At 42.5% G+C, this 17,518-nt stretch overlaps 1 protein-coding gene across 4 annotated transcripts in view; it reads left to right on the top strand.

Annotated features, from left to right (window-relative positions):
• Positions 1 to 17,518, top strand: part of LOC112215324 (lethal(3)malignant brain tumor-like protein 4) — a 132,166-nt gene that overhangs the window by 66,889 nt on the left and 47,759 nt on the right. For all 4 annotated transcript variants that reach the window (XM_042298780.1, XM_042298779.1, XM_042298778.1 and 1 more), the window contains exons 16-17: positions 2,152 to 2,301; positions 15,319 to 15,386. In XM_042298780.1, the coding sequence (XP_042154714.1) occupies positions 2,152 to 2,301; positions 15,319 to 15,386 (218 nt within the window). The remainder of the gene's footprint in view (positions 1 to 2,151; positions 2,302 to 15,318; positions 15,387 to 17,518) is intronic.

Below are 17,518 nucleotides of genomic sequence, written 5' to 3'. Positions count from 1 at the left end.
GTGTTTGTGATATGATTTGGAATGGTGTCAAGTTGTGGTACCTGCCAAAGACTGTAAGAGTAGGCTGTACTAGTGGTTACTCATGAGGATGTTACGTTCAAGGTCAGCATTTGTTTTAGTGATTATAGATCGCTTACAGTACGTGAAAATGCTTCCTTAAATTTTTATTTATTATCTTTGGTCTGGGCGTATAGTACAAAAGCAAGACCATTGGTACTCCTGCATGCACCTGGTACTCCTGCATGCACCTCTCAGTACGGACTACGGAGGCATCTCGCTGTTGGGTGTGTCTAGACACTGTTCTTACAGCATCTGATACAGTTCTGTGTTATTATTCCACTGTAGTACTGACAAAAACATGTGTTCATGCTATGGCAACACTGAAACGTGTGGTTGTATGAAATTGAGCCCATATCCTTGTCTTTAGCAGAGAGCATCCTCACCTGAACTTCATGCCCCCTGTTAAACACACATGTTGATCTTAAATAATTAAAATCAATTATATGTAGACGCCCCACATCTCCTCTAAGGCTATTTGCAGTCCCTATTGATTTTCTGCTTGTGTAGCTGTCTTTCTAATGTTTATCCTCCCATTCTCTCTACATCATCCTCTCTCTCCCTTTTTATCCTCTCTCCCCTGCCCACTCACCCTCTCGATCTCCCTCTCACTTTTTATCCTCTCTCTCCCCTGCCCACTCACCCTCTCGATCTCTCTCTCCCTTTTTATCCTCTCTCCCCTGCCCACTCACCCTCTCGATCTCCCTCTCCCTTTTTATCCTCTCTCCCCTGCCCACTCACCCTCTCGATCTCCCTCTCCCTTTTTATCCTCTCTCTCCCCTGCCCACTCACCCTCTCGATCTCTCTCTCCCTTTTTATCCTCTCTCCCCTGCCCACTCACCCTCTCGATCTCCCTCTCACTTTTTATCCTCTCTCTCCCCTGCCCACTCACCCTCTCGATCTCTCTCTCCCTTTTTATCCTCTCTCCCCTGCCCACTCAACCTCTCGATCTCTCTCTCCCTTTTTATCCTCTCTCCCCTGCCCACTCAACCTCTCGATCTCTCTCTCTCTCACTTTTTATCCTCTCTCTCCCCTGCCCACTCACCCTCTCGATCTCTCTCTCCCTTTTTATCCTCTCTCCCCTGCCCACTCAACCTCTCGATCTCTCTCTCCCTTTTTATCCTCTCTCCCCTGCCCACTCAACCTCTCGATCTCTCTCTCTCCCTTTTATCCTCTCTCTCCCCTGCCCACTCAACCTCTCGATCTCTCTCTCTCCCCTTTTTATCCTCTCTCTCCCCTGCCCACTCAACCTCTCGATCTCTCTCTCTCTCCCTTTTTATCCTCTCTCCCCTGCCCACTCATCCTCTCGAGCTCTCTCCCTTTTTTATCCTCTCTCTCCCCTGCCCACTCACCCTCTCGATCTCTCTCTCCCTTTTTATCCTCTCTCTCCCTTTTTATCCTCTCTCTCCCCTGCCCACTCACCCTCTCGATCTCCCTCTCCTTTTTATCCTCTCTCCCCTGCCCACTCACCCTCTCGATCTCTCTCTCCTTTTTATCCTCTCTCTCCCCTGCCCACTCACCCTCTCGATCTCTCTCTCCCTTTTTATCCTCTCTCTCCCCTGCCCACTCACCCTCTCGATCTCTCTCTCCCCTTTTATCCACCTCTCTCGATCTGCCCTCTCACCTTTTTATCTCTCTCTCCCCTGCCCACTCACCCTCTCGATCTCTCTCTCTCCCTTTTTATCCTCTCTCTCCCCTGCCCACTCACCCTCTCGATCTCTCTCTCTCCCTTTTTATCCTCTCTCTCCCCTGCCCACTCACCCTCTCGATCTCTCTCTCCTTTTTATCCTCTCTCTCCCCTGCCCACTCACCCTCTTGATCTCTCTCTCCCTTTTTATCCTCTCTCTCCCCTGCACACTCACCCTCTCGATCTCTCTCTCCCTTTTTATCCTCTCTCTCCCCTGCCCACTCACCCTCTTTATCCTCTCTCACCCTCTCGATCTCTCTCTCTCTCTCTCTCTCTCTCTCTCTCCCTCTCCCTCTTATCCTCTCTCTCCCCCTGCCCACTCACCCTCCCTCTCACACTCTTTCTTTCTCTCAAATGTTTATCCTCACTCACTCTCTCCCCTCCCTATGTCTCTCTCTCTCTCTCAGGGTAATGCTGTCGGGGTACGAGGGGGCTGCTCGCCTCAGAGGTCGCCCCCCAGCCAACCCCCTGGTGAAGAGAGAGCCCAGCGAGGAACCAGCCACGGCTCAGGGACAGAAACTGCTTTCTCTGGGGAAGAGAGGCCGGCTACCCAGCAGGTAGACTATACACTACACCTCAGGCCATAATACCCTTTTTTGTGTAACTTTTATTTAACTTGGCAAGTCAGTTAAGAACAGATTCTTTATTACAATGACGGCCTACACCGGTCAAACCCAGACGACGCTGGGCCAATTGTGCGACGCCCTATGGGACTCCCAATCACAGCCCAATCACAGTGGTTTCACTACTCTGCATCTTCGGATAAGACCGGTTACTCTGGTGAACCATAGTAGTTGTTGACCACGTTGTTAGGATATGTATGACAGGTGATTGATTTTTGAGTGAGAGGAGGTCATTACTGAGCTGAATTTCTTGAAATTAAATCCATATTCTTTTATTTTTGTTTGTAAATAGGAGGTCTGGTCATTTGTACTGTACTGTATCTTCCAAATGGCAGCCATTTTGAATTGTACTTTTGTGTGTCGGTATCTCCTCCCAGTTCAATTTCCTCCTCTGTCATTATTATATGAAAGCGTTAGGCATCTCATCTTATAGCACCACCTGCATCATCTTATAGCACCACCTGCATCTCCTCTCTCTGAGTCAGTGTGGGACTGCTCTGCGTCTCCGTCACATCGGTCTCTGTGCTTTCTAGCAGGGCCTTTTTATACAGCCGCCTGTGCTGCCACCCGGCTTTTAGCGAGGCTCCCTGGGGCTGTTGCCGGTGGGGTTGACAGGGTGTTGATGCAGGGGCACTGATCCAGAACTGGCCCTGGGCTACACTGGCTCCACTCGCCTCAGTCTGTCTCTGTGGTTGGAGTGTGGTCAGAGCACTTCGATGCGGTGCAGATCCCAGAGACACGAGTAGGGATGCGGAGGCCAGGGACCTCGCCATACGATACTTCCCATGATACTTAGGTGCCGATATGATCCTCACGATTCTATATGTATCCAACATATTGCACACTATATGTCTTCTGCAGAGAGAAAATTAGTTTTGATCAGTCGGGGATATAAAAGTGCTGTAAACATGTTGGCTGACTATATAAAAAGACGATGGAGAACAAGATATAAGATGAACAATACCGGCGCAGGTACAGCCGACTAGCGCTAGCTAACGAGTTTGAGTCAAAGTATTGATTTTATAATATAATATCGTCCAAAATAAAATTGTAACATGTAACTCTATCGATTTTCTTTTTCTTTCTTCCCCTCCGTCACTAAATACGAGGCATTTGTTTATACACACACACACGTAATGCTCGTTTGATTCAATTAAACCTCCAATCTCCCTAATCCCACAAAACCTATTTTAAATTAGAACAGATCCCTACTGTATCTGCAGTATTGATTCAAGTCAAACCAAATATTACCCCAAGACATTTCTATCCAAAGTCTAAACAATCATAAATTCATAAATGAAATAGCTACAGATCCCTACAGATTGTGTTTTCATCCCTTTCCCTACCTCGGCCACTATGATTTACCCTCTCCTGTCAGCAGACTGATGTGGTATGGGAGAGACATCCCCGCCTCGTCCAAAGCTCATGTAAACGCAAATGCTCTGTCATTACAGAGCCGTACTGTCGCAGATGTTACCTGAGAGAGCGGGAGGGAGGGAGGGTACAATAATATCATATAGAGCAAGCAGATTATAGAACCCTGCATCCCAGTGAGATTGATATTTAATGGTTTTCCCCTCATACAGCCTGCACTAGCCAGGTACACACTAGCCAGGTTCTCCTGTTGTTAGGGCTAGCCAGGTTCTCCTGTTGTTAGGGCTAGCCAGGTTCTCCTGTTGTTAGGGCTAGCCAGGTTCTCCTGTTGTTAGGGCCAGGTTCTCCTGTTGTTAGGGCTAGACAGGTTCTCCTGTTGTTAGGGCTAGACAGGTTCTCCTGTTGTTAGGGCTAGACAGGTTCTCCTGTTGTTAGGGCTAGACAGGTTCTCCTGTTGTGAAGAGGAGCAACTGATGGTTAAACCCTTTGTGAAAGATTACCGCATGCCTTGAAGATTATGCAAGTTTCCTGTTAAATAAAAAAGAGAGGTGCCTAAGCGTAAAATTAGGATTGTAGCTGATCTGACTGTATTTGACAAAAACATACATTGGAGTTTGTTATGCAAGACATCAGTATCAATATTTCCTGATCTGGCATCTCTCCCTCGTGATGCAGTAAAAATAAAATCCCAGTATGCCTTTATTCTGCAGCAATGCAGCAGTTATATTTAGTCTCCTCTCGATCTTATTTTGACCATAATCTGCTTGAGAAAGGGCGGTAAAGGCATAGAAATAACTTTTTTTTATGCACAGCATCACTTTCTATAGGATTCATATATCTTTCCACGGAATGAGTGCAACATTTTTTATTTTAAAAGCCTGTTATATTAAATTAAGTGACCTTTTTAATATCGACCACATGGAGAATTCAATAAATCAGGTTCATTCAGCGTTTTGACATCTCTGTGTACCCTCTGTGACTTCTATGAAGACAGTCATTTCTGAAGATTATAATGTATTTAATGTGATGAGTGATTCATTTACGTCTGTGCCTCATTTTAAGGTAAACTTTTACGTGAACTGAACTCTTGTTTTAATGTGGTGAAACTAGTCCTTAAAAAAAAAAGTTTTTTAAAGAAACATTGAAAATGTAATAGTGAAACCATAGTGTAAAAGTAGGTCAGCTTGTTCTACTCTTTTTGTCAATTTTCGTGTGTGTTGTGATACCCATAGATAGACAGGCTAGAAATGTTTTCGCAATTTTTTTTTTTTTATGAAGCTCTCATTCATTTGCCGCTCCCTGTTGCATACAACAAGCTTCCGTTCCCCCTGTCACAATAGGATTTATGGCTGATTTAAGATGAAATCATCAACTCTGTTAGGGTCAGCCCCGTTTGCTCTTATTTGGCACTTAATGGGCACTTACTATAGTCATTTTTTTAACTTAACATCTTGATGGGATTTTATACTTTTTTTGAACATATGCTATTTATGACAGTGTACAAATTAGGTGAAATCAAATGTGTTTTTTTTTTTACCAAGTTACAATTCTCAAAAGGTACAGAATTGGTAGAACCACCCTCATTCATCTGTTTGTTTACATTTTAAAAAAGGAATATATAATGAATCCTTGATTAGTTTCCTGGGCCGTCCTACCCCCTCGCCCTCTTTTCGTCTCATTAATCGTTCAATGTTTGTCAACTCAACTTTAAATTGGGGAGAAGAGACCCCTCGAGAATTTTAAGTAATGAACTTGCTGCTCTTTGAGCTGATTTGCGTATTATGAAACATCAACAAACTATTCCTCTGGGATGGTGTTTGCTCAACTTGGCTGATCCTCAAGGTTATTTCTGTCTCTGGTCAGTCTTGGAAATACTGACATTTCTTCCATGGGAACTGCCTTTAGTGCCTCGATTTCAGGCTCAATTCAAAAGTACAGCTGCAACTGTACATGATGTATTTGCTGTAACAGTCAAAAGTTTGGACACAACTACTCATTCAAGGGTTTTTCTTTATTTTTTACTATTGTCTACATTGTAGAAATATATTAAAGACATCAAAACTATGAAATAACACATATGGAATCATGTAATAACCAAAAAAGTGTTAAACAAAGTAGCCACCCTTTGCCTTGATGACAGCTTTGCACACTCTTGGCATTCTCTCAACCAGCCTCATGAGGAATGCTTTTTGAACAGTCTTGAAGGAGTTCCCACATATGCTGAGCACTTGTTGGCTGCTTTTCCTTCACTTTGCAGTCCAACTCATCCCAAACCATCTCAATTGGGTTGAAGTCTGGTGATTGTGGAAGCCAGGTCATCTGATGCAGCAATCCATCACTCTCCTTGGTCAAATAGCCCTTACACAGCCTGTAGGTCTGTTGGGTCATTGTCCTGTTGAAAAACAAATGATAGTCCCACTAAGCGCAAACCAGATGGGATGGTGTATCGCTGCAGAATGCTGTGGTAGCCATACTGGTTAAGTGTTTCCTTGAATTCTAAATAAATCACTGACGGTGTCACCAGCAAAGCACTCCCACACCAACACACCTCCTCCTCCATGCTTCACGGTGGGAATCACACATGCGGAGATCATCCGTTCCCCTACTCTGTATCTCACAAAGACACGGTGGTTGGAATCAAAAATCTCAAATTTGGACTCATCAGACAAAAGGACAGATATCCACCGGTCTAATGTCCATTGCTCGTGCTTATTGGCCCAAGAAAGTCTATTCTTATTGGGGTCATTTTAGTAGTGGTTTCTTTGCAGCAATTTGACCATGAAGGCCTGATTCATGCAATCTCCTCTGAACATTTGATGTTGAGCTGTGTCTGTTAGTTGAACTCTCTGAAGCATTTATTTAGGCTGCCATTTCTGAGGCTGGTAACTCTAGTGATCTTATACTCTGCAGCAGAGGTAACTCTAGGTCTTCCTTTCCTGTGGCGGTCCTGATGAGAGCCAGTTTCATCATAGTGCTTGATGGTTTTTGTGACTGCACTTGAGGAAACGTTCAAAGTTCTTGACATTTTCCGTATCGACTGACCTTAATGTCTTAAAGTAATGATGGACTGTTATTTCTCTTTGCTTTTTGAGCTGTTCTTGCCATAATATGGACTTGGTATTTTACAAAATAGGGCTGCCTTCTGTATACCACCCTACCTTGTCACAACACAACTGATTGGCTCAAACAGATTAAGAAGGAAATAAATTCCACAAATTAACCTTTAACAAGGCACACCTGTTGATTGAAATGCATTCCAGGTGACTACCTCATGAAGCTGGTTGAGGGAATGCCAAGAGTGTGCAAAGCTGTCATCAAGGCAAAGGGTAGCTACTTTGAAGAATCTCAAATATAAAATATTTTGATTTAACACTTTTCTGGTTACCACATGATTCCATATTTTTTATTTCATAGTGTTGATGTCTTTACTATTATTCTACAATTGGAGAAAATAGTAAAAATAAAGAAAAACCCTTGAATGAGTAGGTGTGTCCAAACCTTTGACTGGTACTGTATGTAGTGTTCTAATCTGAAGTAGAGGTCAACCGATTAATTAGGGTATTTTTGGATACCGATTTGGCCGATTTTTAAAATGTATTATTATTTTTAAAAACAAACATTTTTTACACCTTTTATTTAATCTTTATTTAACTAGACAAGTCAGTTAAGAACACATTCTTATTTTCAATGACAGCCTAGGAACAGTGGGTTAACTGCCTTGTTCAGGGGCAGAACGACAGATTTGTACCTTTTCAGCTCGGGGGATTCAATCTTGCAACCTTACAGTTAACTAGTCCAACGCTCTAACCACCTGATTACATTGCACTCCACGAGGAGTCTGCCTGTTACGCGAATGCTGTAAGCCAAGGTAAGTTGCTAGCTAGCATTAAACTTATCTTAAAAAACAATCAATCATAATCACTAGTTAACATGGTTGATGATATTACTAGTTTATCTAGCGTTTTCTGCGTTGCATATAATCGATGCAACGCAGAGGGATGATTTAACAAAAGCGCATTTGCGAAAAAAGCACAGTCATTGCACGACTGTACCCAACCATAAGCATCAATGCCTTTCTTAAAATCAATACACAGAAGTATATATTTTAAAACCTGCATATTTAGCTAAAAGAAATCCAGGTTAGCAGGCAATATTGCGTTCATTGCACACAGAGTCAGTGTATATGCAACAGTTTGGGCCGCCTAATTTGCCAGAATTTTACGTAATTATGACATAACATTGAAGGTTGTGCAATGGAACAAGAATATTTAGACTTATGGATGCCACCCGTTAGATAAAATACGTAACGGTTTCGTATTTCACTGAAAGAATAAACGTCTTGTTTTTGAGATGATAGTTTCCGGACTTGACCATATTTATGACCTAAGGCTTCTGTGTGTTATCATGTTATAACTAAGTCTATTATTTGATAGAGCAGTCTGAGCGGTGGTGGGCACCAGCAGGCTCGTAAGCATTCTTTCAAACAGCACTTTCGTGCGTTTTGCCAGCAGCTCCTCGTTGTGCTTCAAGAATTGCATTGTTTATGACTTCAAGCCTATCAACTCCCGAGATTAGGCTGGTGTAACCGATGTGAAATGGCTAGCTAGTTAGCGGGGTGCGCGCTAATAGCGTTTCAAACATCACTCGCTCTAAGACTTGGAGTGGTTGTTCCCCTTGCTCTGCATGGGTAATGCCATGCATTAGTATTGCCTGCTAACGCTGCTTCGAGGGTGGCTGTTGTCGATGTGTTCCTGGTTCGAGCCCAGGTAGGAGCAAGGAGAGGGACGGAAGCTATACTGTTACACTGGCAATACTAAAGTGCCTATAAGAACATCCAATAGTCAAAGGTTGATAAAATACAAATGGTATAGAGAGAAATAGTCCTATAATTCCTATAATAGCTACAACCTAAAACTTCTTACCTGGGAATATTGAAGACTCATGTTAAAAGGAACCACCAGCTTTCATATGTTCTCATGTTCTGAGCAAGGAACTTAAACGTTAGCTTTCTTACATAGCACATATTCCACTTTTACTTTGTTTTTGCATTATTTAAACCAAATTGAACATGTTTCATTGTTCATTTCTATTTTTGTATTATATTAAGTTAAAATAAGTGTTCATTCAGTATTGTTGTAATTGTCATTATTGCAAATGAATAAAATAAAAATTGGCCGATTAATCGTCATCGGCTTTTTTTGGTCCTCCAATAATCGGTATCGGCATTTGAAAATTCATAATCGGTCGACCTCTAATCTGAAGTAGTCTTGTTTCATACCTGTACTGCAGGGCTCACCAATCTTTCCTCAGTCAAGATCAGTTTCTGAGTCCAAAAGCAAGCCGAATCAAGTGCACCTACCGCCAACAGTGCTAAATAAGTAAGCAAGGCTGTATCGGCTCTCTCTTCCGCCTCCAGTTGGAACTGTATTGAACGGACATCCCTCCTGGCATCACCGGTTGACTGTGGGGAGAGTGGATCAAAACGGGGCAATGTGTCTGGAGCTTTAGCCTCGCACTTGTTCTCAGACATCAACGGGTTTAGAGGAGCAACAACATCCCCTACAGGGGTAGTAGGCTCAGGCAGCGGTAACACAAGCACCTGCTCTTCCAACAAAACATTTAACACCAGTTGCTTAACCTCCGCTTTAACTTAACTCTGCGGAATCGATACAGAATAATGGTCAGCCAAGGTCAGTAAATCAACTCGACGACATTTGTCATAAACCGCCCACGTAGGGTTATCCAAAAAGGATTTCAAATCAAAAGTATCCATTTTGAACTACTACACAATAGCCAACAAATTGCAAACACTAATGCTACATAAGCTATGACGCTCAACACTGAACTAGACCACTATAACACGAGCGGCATGGGTGTCCGTAAAGACAGATCCCGGATGAGCCCCCACTTCTGTTACGAATCCCTTTGGCCCGACAGTATAGGGGGGAAGGCAACGAGCCCCGTAACATAACTCATGCAAAGTATAATAGTGAAAAAGTAACAGTGAGAACGAAAAACCACAGACAACTAAATTACATGGTTTATTTTTAAACACACGGTAAAGGGGGGGCAGGAAAAGGGGCTGAGCTGGACCCAAGGAAAGAAATAATAAGTATTCAAAAACACCCCTAAGCTAGTCTACCTGCTTCAACAACAGCTAGCTAACTAACCAATAAAATACAGTGGGTGGTCCGCCCAGTTCTAACTAGGGTATTTAGACCAATTATTCCTACGGGTTGTGTATGCCCATGGGCGACATGTCTTGGTACCCCCTTTTCCCACCATCAAACAAACAGTCAAACACCATAACCAAAACAATACTCACAAGTGGGACAAAGTGACATGTAGGAGTACACAAACGAGAGCTCAAAGAGAGAGATTGAGACACAGAGAAAACAACTGAATGGGTTTTTAAACCAAGGGAAAGGGGATGTGATTGGGGAATGATGATTGTCACCTGTAAGGGGAGAAGAAGAGAAAAGAAATACACACACAGGATACCTGTATCTGTAACAGGTGTGTTTTAAAAAAAAATAGAAATTATGGAGAGAATGCGTTCGACCGGTTTGGTGACCACTGCTGTACTGTATGTGCTGTAGCCAACTCTTCTTTCAGAGCATTGCATGTCATACTGCACACTGACTACAAAACATTTGTACGGGACATTTTGACAGTCAGGCCATTCTCAAAGCCATTGTAACACAGTATATGGCTTTTCTGCACGAGCCTGACTACCCAGGCCATATCGCTCTGGTCCAACTCCACGCCCACTTGCGTTTTATTTCTTTTCCACGATGAGTCTGGATTTTCTTTCCTCCCCAACGTCTTGTATAATGCGAACACATTCTGACTGGTCCCACAAACCGATGGGTTGGGCCAGAGCCGGCCTACAAAAATCATGAATTAAGACATTGGCTTTGACACTGATTGGTTAGAGACGATCCAATCACAAAGACCCTCATTTTGGCATTAGCACAAACAACAACAGTTTTCAGACTAAATGTTGAGAGCCGTCGATATTGCAGCGGAATTAAATTCAGGATGAGTCATGCATTTTCTGCACATTAATTGGCCAATTCAAAATGTTATTTCTTACTGTGGGAATTTAAGGTTAGGCCACTCTAAAATCTTTTGGGATTAAGTAACCAAGTGAAAATATTTTTACCGTTTCAATATCTCACTTTATTATTGAAGACGTAAGTCCCACACTAGAAGAGGTGGCAATACAGTAGTCTGAAGGTCTGAATTAAAATCTTTCAGTGGTTCTCAATAGTTTGCACTGCATGTTTACATAGGAGATAGCAGTCCAACAATTCTTTTTCACATCATTTTCAGAAATGATCTACTTACAAACAGCAGGGTTTAACATTTCCTTTTCTGTGTGACATTTGCAGTAGATTTGATTGGGGATTCAGTTATGGTCTCTGACTGCTTCTAGATCTGTCAATATCCTCTTGTAGAAGTAACGTCATCCAGGAAGAAGGGCAGAGGCTCAGTATAATCTCCTTTAAATCACTGTCTGACAGGAGATGACAATGAGGGAACTTCTCCGAAGTGGAGCAGACAGGTGTTATGCCTTTTGGAGGATACGCATTCAAATTTATGCTCCATAGATTTACTAAGACAGACATTCCTATTTAAGTCAATGTCATCATGTGTATATAGCCGTGTCCTTTCTAGTTATGCTACAGTGATGCGGCCCTCTAATCTCAATCGCTCCACCAGATATATTCAGGCCAGGCATCATGCATTCATTCTACTGCCTCTGAGCATGTAATTGAAGACGTTTCACAGCTAAATGACAAGACGAGAGAATTTTGCAGTAGCCGTAACTTTTTGAAAGCGTGCACCTGTATGATGTGTTGCTGTAGATTGTCCACAGACACCTTGGTCCAGGTCTTTCTCGTTGAGAAAACTGTCCCACTTTAAACCATGTCCATCTTATAAAGGCTTCATAAGCACTACATAAAGGCTTCATAAGCACTACGTAAATGCCAAGAGTATTTTGATTTAACACTTTTTTGGTTACTACATGATTCCATATGTGTTATTTCATAGTTTTGATGTATTCACTATTATTCTACAATGTAGAAAACAGAAAAAAATAAAGAAAAGACCCTTGAATGGGTAGGTTTGTCCAAACTTTTGACTGGTACTGTAAGTATTCAGACTCTTTACTCAGTACTTTGTTGAAGCACCTTTCACAGCGATCACAGCCTCAAGTCTTCTTGGGTGTGACGCTACAAGCTTGGCACACCTGTATTTGGGGAGTTTCTTCTCTTCATTCTTCTCTGCAGATCCTCTCAAGCTTTGTTAGATTGGATTTGGAGCGTAACTGCACAGGCTATTTTCAGGTCTCTCCAGAGATGTTCGATCGGGTTCAAGACCGTGCTCTGGCTGGGCCACTCGAGGACATTCAGAGACACTCATGCGTTGTCTTTGCTGTGTGCTTAGGGTTGTTGTCCTGTTGGAAGGTGAACCTTCTCCCCAGTCTGAGGTCCTGAGTGCTCTGGAGCAGGTTTCATCAATCCCTCTGTACTTTTCTCTTATCTTTCCCTCGATCCTGACTAGTCTCTCAGTCCGTTGCACTGAAAAACATCTCCACAGCATGATGCTGCTTCCACCATGCTTTGCCATAGGTATGGTGCCAGATTTCCTCCAGACGTGATGCTTGGCATTCAGGCCAAAGAGTTCAATCTTGATTTTTTTCAGACCAGAGAATCTTGTTTCTCATGGTCTGAGAGTCTTTAGGTGCCTTTTGGCAAACTCCATGTGGGCTGTCATGTGCCTTTTACTGAGGAGTGACTTCTGTCTGGCCTCTCTACCAAAAAAGGGCTGATTGGTGGAGTGCTGCAGAGATGGTTGTCCTTCTGGAAGATTCTCCCACCTCCACAGAGGAACTCTGGAGCTTTTTCGGGTTCTTGGTCACCTCCATAACCAAGGCCCTTCTCTCCTGATTGCTCAGTTTGGCCGGGCGGCCAGCTCTAGGAAAAGTCAAACTTATTCCATTTAAGAATGATGGAGGCCACTGTGTTCTTGAGGACTATCAATGCTTCGGAAATGTGTTGGTACCCTTCCCCAGATCTTTGTCTGGACACAATCCTGTCTCGGAGCTCTACGGACAATTCCTTCGACCTCATGGCTTGGTTTTTGCTCTGACTACCGCTGTCAACTGTGGGACCTTTTTATATAGACAGGTATGTGCCTTTTCAAAATCATGTCCAATCAATTGAATTTACCACATATGGACTCCAATCAAGTTGTAGAAACATCTCAAGGATGATCAATGGAAACAGGATGCAAGTGAGCTCAGTTTCAAGTTTCATAGCAAAGAGTCTAAAATATATTTTTTATAAATTTGCCAAAAAATCTTAACCTGTTTTGGCTTTGTCATTATGGGGTATTGTGTGTAGATTGAGATTTGTTGTTGTATTTAATCCATTTTAGAATAAGGCTGTAACGTAACAGTGTGTGAAAACGTAGTGTTCTGAATACTTTCCGAATGCACTGTATAGCCAAGTTATCGTTACGCATTGTGTACAGTTTAAGTTTACATACACTTGGGTTGGAGTCATTAAAACTCGATTTTCAAATTTCTTGTTAACAAACTATAGTTTTGGCAAGTCGGTTAGGACATCTACTTTGCATGACAGAAGTCATTTTTCCAAAAATTGTTTACAGACAGATTATTTCACTTATAATTCACTGTATCATAATTCCAGTGGGTCAGAAGTTTACATACACTAAGTTGACTGTGCCTTTAAACAGCTTGGAAAATTCCAAAAAATTATGTAATGGCTTTAGAATTTTCTGATAGGCTAATTGACATCATTTGAGTCAATTGGAGGTGTACCTGTGGATGTATTTCAAGGCCTATTCAGCTGCCCTGCGTGCCGGGTAGGTAAACTGTTGCAATTTCATGTGTCTGAAGGTACAAACTCTGCCTTCCCGGTGGGCTTGGAGAGGAAATGAAGTGCACTATGCCAGACAGCTGGCCAGTCGGATGTCTCCGATTTACCATTTCTGCAGTAACTAGCAGGCATAAAAGAAAGCTACAGCAAAGTTGATACTGTGACATTTTAAAACGGTTTAAAACCATGACTAGAGAGACTGTCAATGAATACAGCAAAGAGCTGCTGTTTTTATGAGTGAGTTCATGTTCAAGTTCTTACTCAGCATTATCAATACTTTTATAAGCCATAAAATTCGCTTTCTTCCTATTTCCACTCAGCGCTACAACAAGCAGTGCAGCAGTAATGAATTAGTAGGAAAGTGTCTCTTGTAGGCTTGTGTTATTATTACCGTTTGGGTCTTTTTTTAATATCGAGGAACATTTCACTTTCTCTGTTCATCGGAGTAATAACATGAATTTGTGCGTGAGGCAGAAATAATGCGGTGCGACTCGAGTTTCGCCATCAGCTGGAAGACGGTGTCCCTTTTTGGTCAGTGTCAGTGGAGGAAAGGGAGAGCGGAGGGATGTTGAGAGACGGACCCTCAGTCTGCTGCTCTCTCTCGCCTTCCGCTGAGACTGACCATCAGATGCAGGCACCACCAGCCCAGTAAAATAAAAAGCAAATTATTTAAATGTATGCTCACTCAGCTGTGTAATAAGTAATACAACAATGGATCTATTACTGGTGTGATCATATAGCCTACCTCAAATTTTGAAATATACTTTTTTTTAAATCCCCAAACAATGCATTGACAGGTAAATTCCAGCAAAGCCAGTATGCTGTGAAAATGTATTGGACCTATAGCTTACTGCACAAACATCATTGTTACAGTACTGTTTATAATTGGTTTATGTTGCATAGGCTTATCTTTTTTTAAGTCATGTTAATAAAAATCAGAGCGGTAGATCTCGCCTTGCATTTTGACTCAGAAAGTGATCTTGACTCAGAAAATGTTGGTGACCACTGTGGGGCTAAACAAGGATATTTCACTGTCCTCATTCTATAATGTTGTTGCCTTGATTTTGAGGGTCTCTGTGTATCTCCAGATTCACTGACACCCAAATATCACCTATGTATATTTTTTACATGTCCTATTGATTAACCAGACACACTGTTTACCTTTTTTATTAGTATTATTTTGTGCCATTTACCTTAACATATTATTATTATTTTCTTATTATTGTCTCAATGGGCCACTAGGCTATACATAGGAGCTAAGTGCCATGGTCAGGTCACTCTGAGGGAAACGTTAGCTTGATGTCGAAACGCCAGTCAGGTTTTTATCCTGGACAATGGATTAAAGTGTGCTAAAAGAAATCAATCTGCTTGTTTTGTTAAGTGCTCCAACTCCTTTCTGCCTTGAATAAGTCAGTTTGGAAGGTTTTCATGGTAAGGCCTTCTCATCATGGCGATATACTGTACTTTGATGTAAGCCATCCCAGGGGTATATTCACTCCTTTGTTATGACCTAAAAGCAGGTCCTCTTCAATGCTGGCCCTGTAAGTGAATTGCTTCCTCTGTAAAATAATATTTTTTTCCCTCTTTCTCTCTTTCTCTTTTTCTCTTTCTTTATCTTTCTTTCTTTCTCTCTCTTTCCCCCTTTCTCTCTTTCTCTTCTCTCCAGACTCACAACTAAATATCTGCGAGTCAAAGAAGAGGACGAAGAGATTGACTTGAATAGCATGATCGAAGGTAAGGCATGATTTGGCCATTTCCAGCTTTCTCCCCCTCCTCCTCATTGAGTGGGCTGAGTTTCAATTGAAACAGCTGGGGTAGATGGTTCACAGGTTGTCATTAATTGGTATTAGTGATGTGCTGTCATCATTTGGATGCGTTCCCTCGCTTCGCTGGCTCTCTGGAGTATCGTATGTTCATATGATGCAAAACGCGTCATAGCGATTGTATTTCTGCTTGTACGAGGTATAGCTCAGATACACATGAAAACATGTTACACACAGACACACACACTTAATCCTGTGCTCTGTTATACCACTGGACGGGGTCAGAATGCCCCTTTTCAAGTTAAGTCTCATCACCAAAAGCGATTCAGCCACTGACTGGTTTTAATTGTATAAGCAGCTTGCCTGCTGCATAGCATTTGAAAGGTAGTTCCTCTCTACGAAGATGGCTGGTTTTGCCAACAAGCAATAAACATCACTGGAGGGTCGGAGACCCAATTTGACTTGAGGTTTTAGATGTCAGTCACGGTTGTTACGGGGCAATTTCTCTGTGAAATTGGTCGTTTTCATGTAGAAAGGCAGTATTAGTCATGAGTCACTGGATCACCTTGCCCCGCAATCACTCATTTTGATTACTGTGAGCACATGTGTAATTGAGTTCAAGAGTGGTTCAAAAACCTAAAGTAAAACGCAAACCTTTAGATACAGGACATTCAGAAAGTATTCCGATCCCTTGACTTGTTCCACATTTTGTTACCTTACAGCCTTATTCTAAAATGGATTAAATTGTTTTTTTCCCCCCACATCAATCTACACACAATACGCCACAGTGACAAAGCAAAAACAGGTTTTTATAATCTTTTGCAAAATGATAAATTATTAAACTGAAATATTACATTGACATAAGTATTCAGACCCGTTACTCAGTACTTTGTTGAAGCACCTTTGGCAGCGATTACAGCCTCGAGTCTTCTTGGGTATGAAGCTTGGCACACCTGTATTTGGGAGTTTCTCCCATTCTTCTCTGCAAATCCTCTCAAGCCCTGTCAGGTTGGATGGGGAGTATCACTGCACAGCTATTTTCAGTACATTTCAGAGATGTTCGATCAGGTTCAAGTCCGGGCTCTGGCGGCTGGGACACTCAAGGACATTCAGAGACTTTTCTCGAAGCCACCCCAGCGTTTTCTTGGCTGTGTGCTTAGGGTCGTTGTTTTGTTGGAAGGTGAACCTTCTCCCCAGTCTGAGGTCCTGAGGGCTATGGAGCAGGTTTTCATCAAGGATCTCTCTGTACTTTGCTTTGTTCATCTTCGCCTCAATCCTGACAATTCCTTCGATCTCATGGCTTGGTTTTTGCTCTGACACGCACTGTCAACTGTGGGACCTTTATATAGACAGGTGTGTGCCTTCCCAAATCCTGTCCAATCAATTGAATGTACCATTGAATTTACCATTTGCAAAAATGTCTAAACCTGTTTTCACTTTGTCATTATGGGGTATTGTGTGTGTATATTGATGAGGGGACATTTTTAGAATAAGGCTGTAACCTAACGAAATGTGGAACAAGTCAAGGGGTCAGAATACTTTCCGAATACACTGTAGGTTTTTCTTTTCACGACTCAGTAATTTTGAGGCCCAACAACATCTAGATTCCTTCATCGGATAACTTCATTGATTGTTATGAATTGGTGGGTGGTTTCCATGGCAAACAGAGCCTACGACCCATTTTGAATCGCAGTCAGCAGGAGAGAAGTAGGGGGGGGGACACAGGGAGGGTTAGTGTGTATGTGCACGTGTGCCTTTTTCTTTGTTAAGCTGTCAGTTTCTACCAAGGAAAAAGAAACACCGCGTCGCCTGAATGGAGCCCTTTTCAGGCCGAGTGCATTTCTCCTACGGCCTATCAGAGTGCGATACTAATTTTAGCTCCCGCGACAGCAGCCCTTCCTGTGAGGATGATAAGAGGAGGGGAAAGAGCTCTAGGTGTGACGACAGAACGCATTACTGCCACGGCCGGAGCAGCTGCCAGCCAGACCACCCACACACACACAGAGAGCCAAACACACACATATAGTAAACACACACACACAGAGCCAATCACACACATATAGTAAACACACACACACACACAGAGAGCCAAACACACACATA

This window comes from Oncorhynchus tshawytscha, linkage group LG16 (assembly GCF_018296145.1).
Source record: "Oncorhynchus tshawytscha isolate Ot180627B linkage group LG16, Otsh_v2.0, whole genome shotgun sequence".
NCBI lineage: Eukaryota > Metazoa > Chordata > Actinopteri > Salmoniformes > Salmonidae > Oncorhynchus > Oncorhynchus tshawytscha.
The sequence above is the reverse complement of the archived record's forward strand: the minus strand, read 5'-3'. Positions and strand labels throughout refer to the sequence as shown.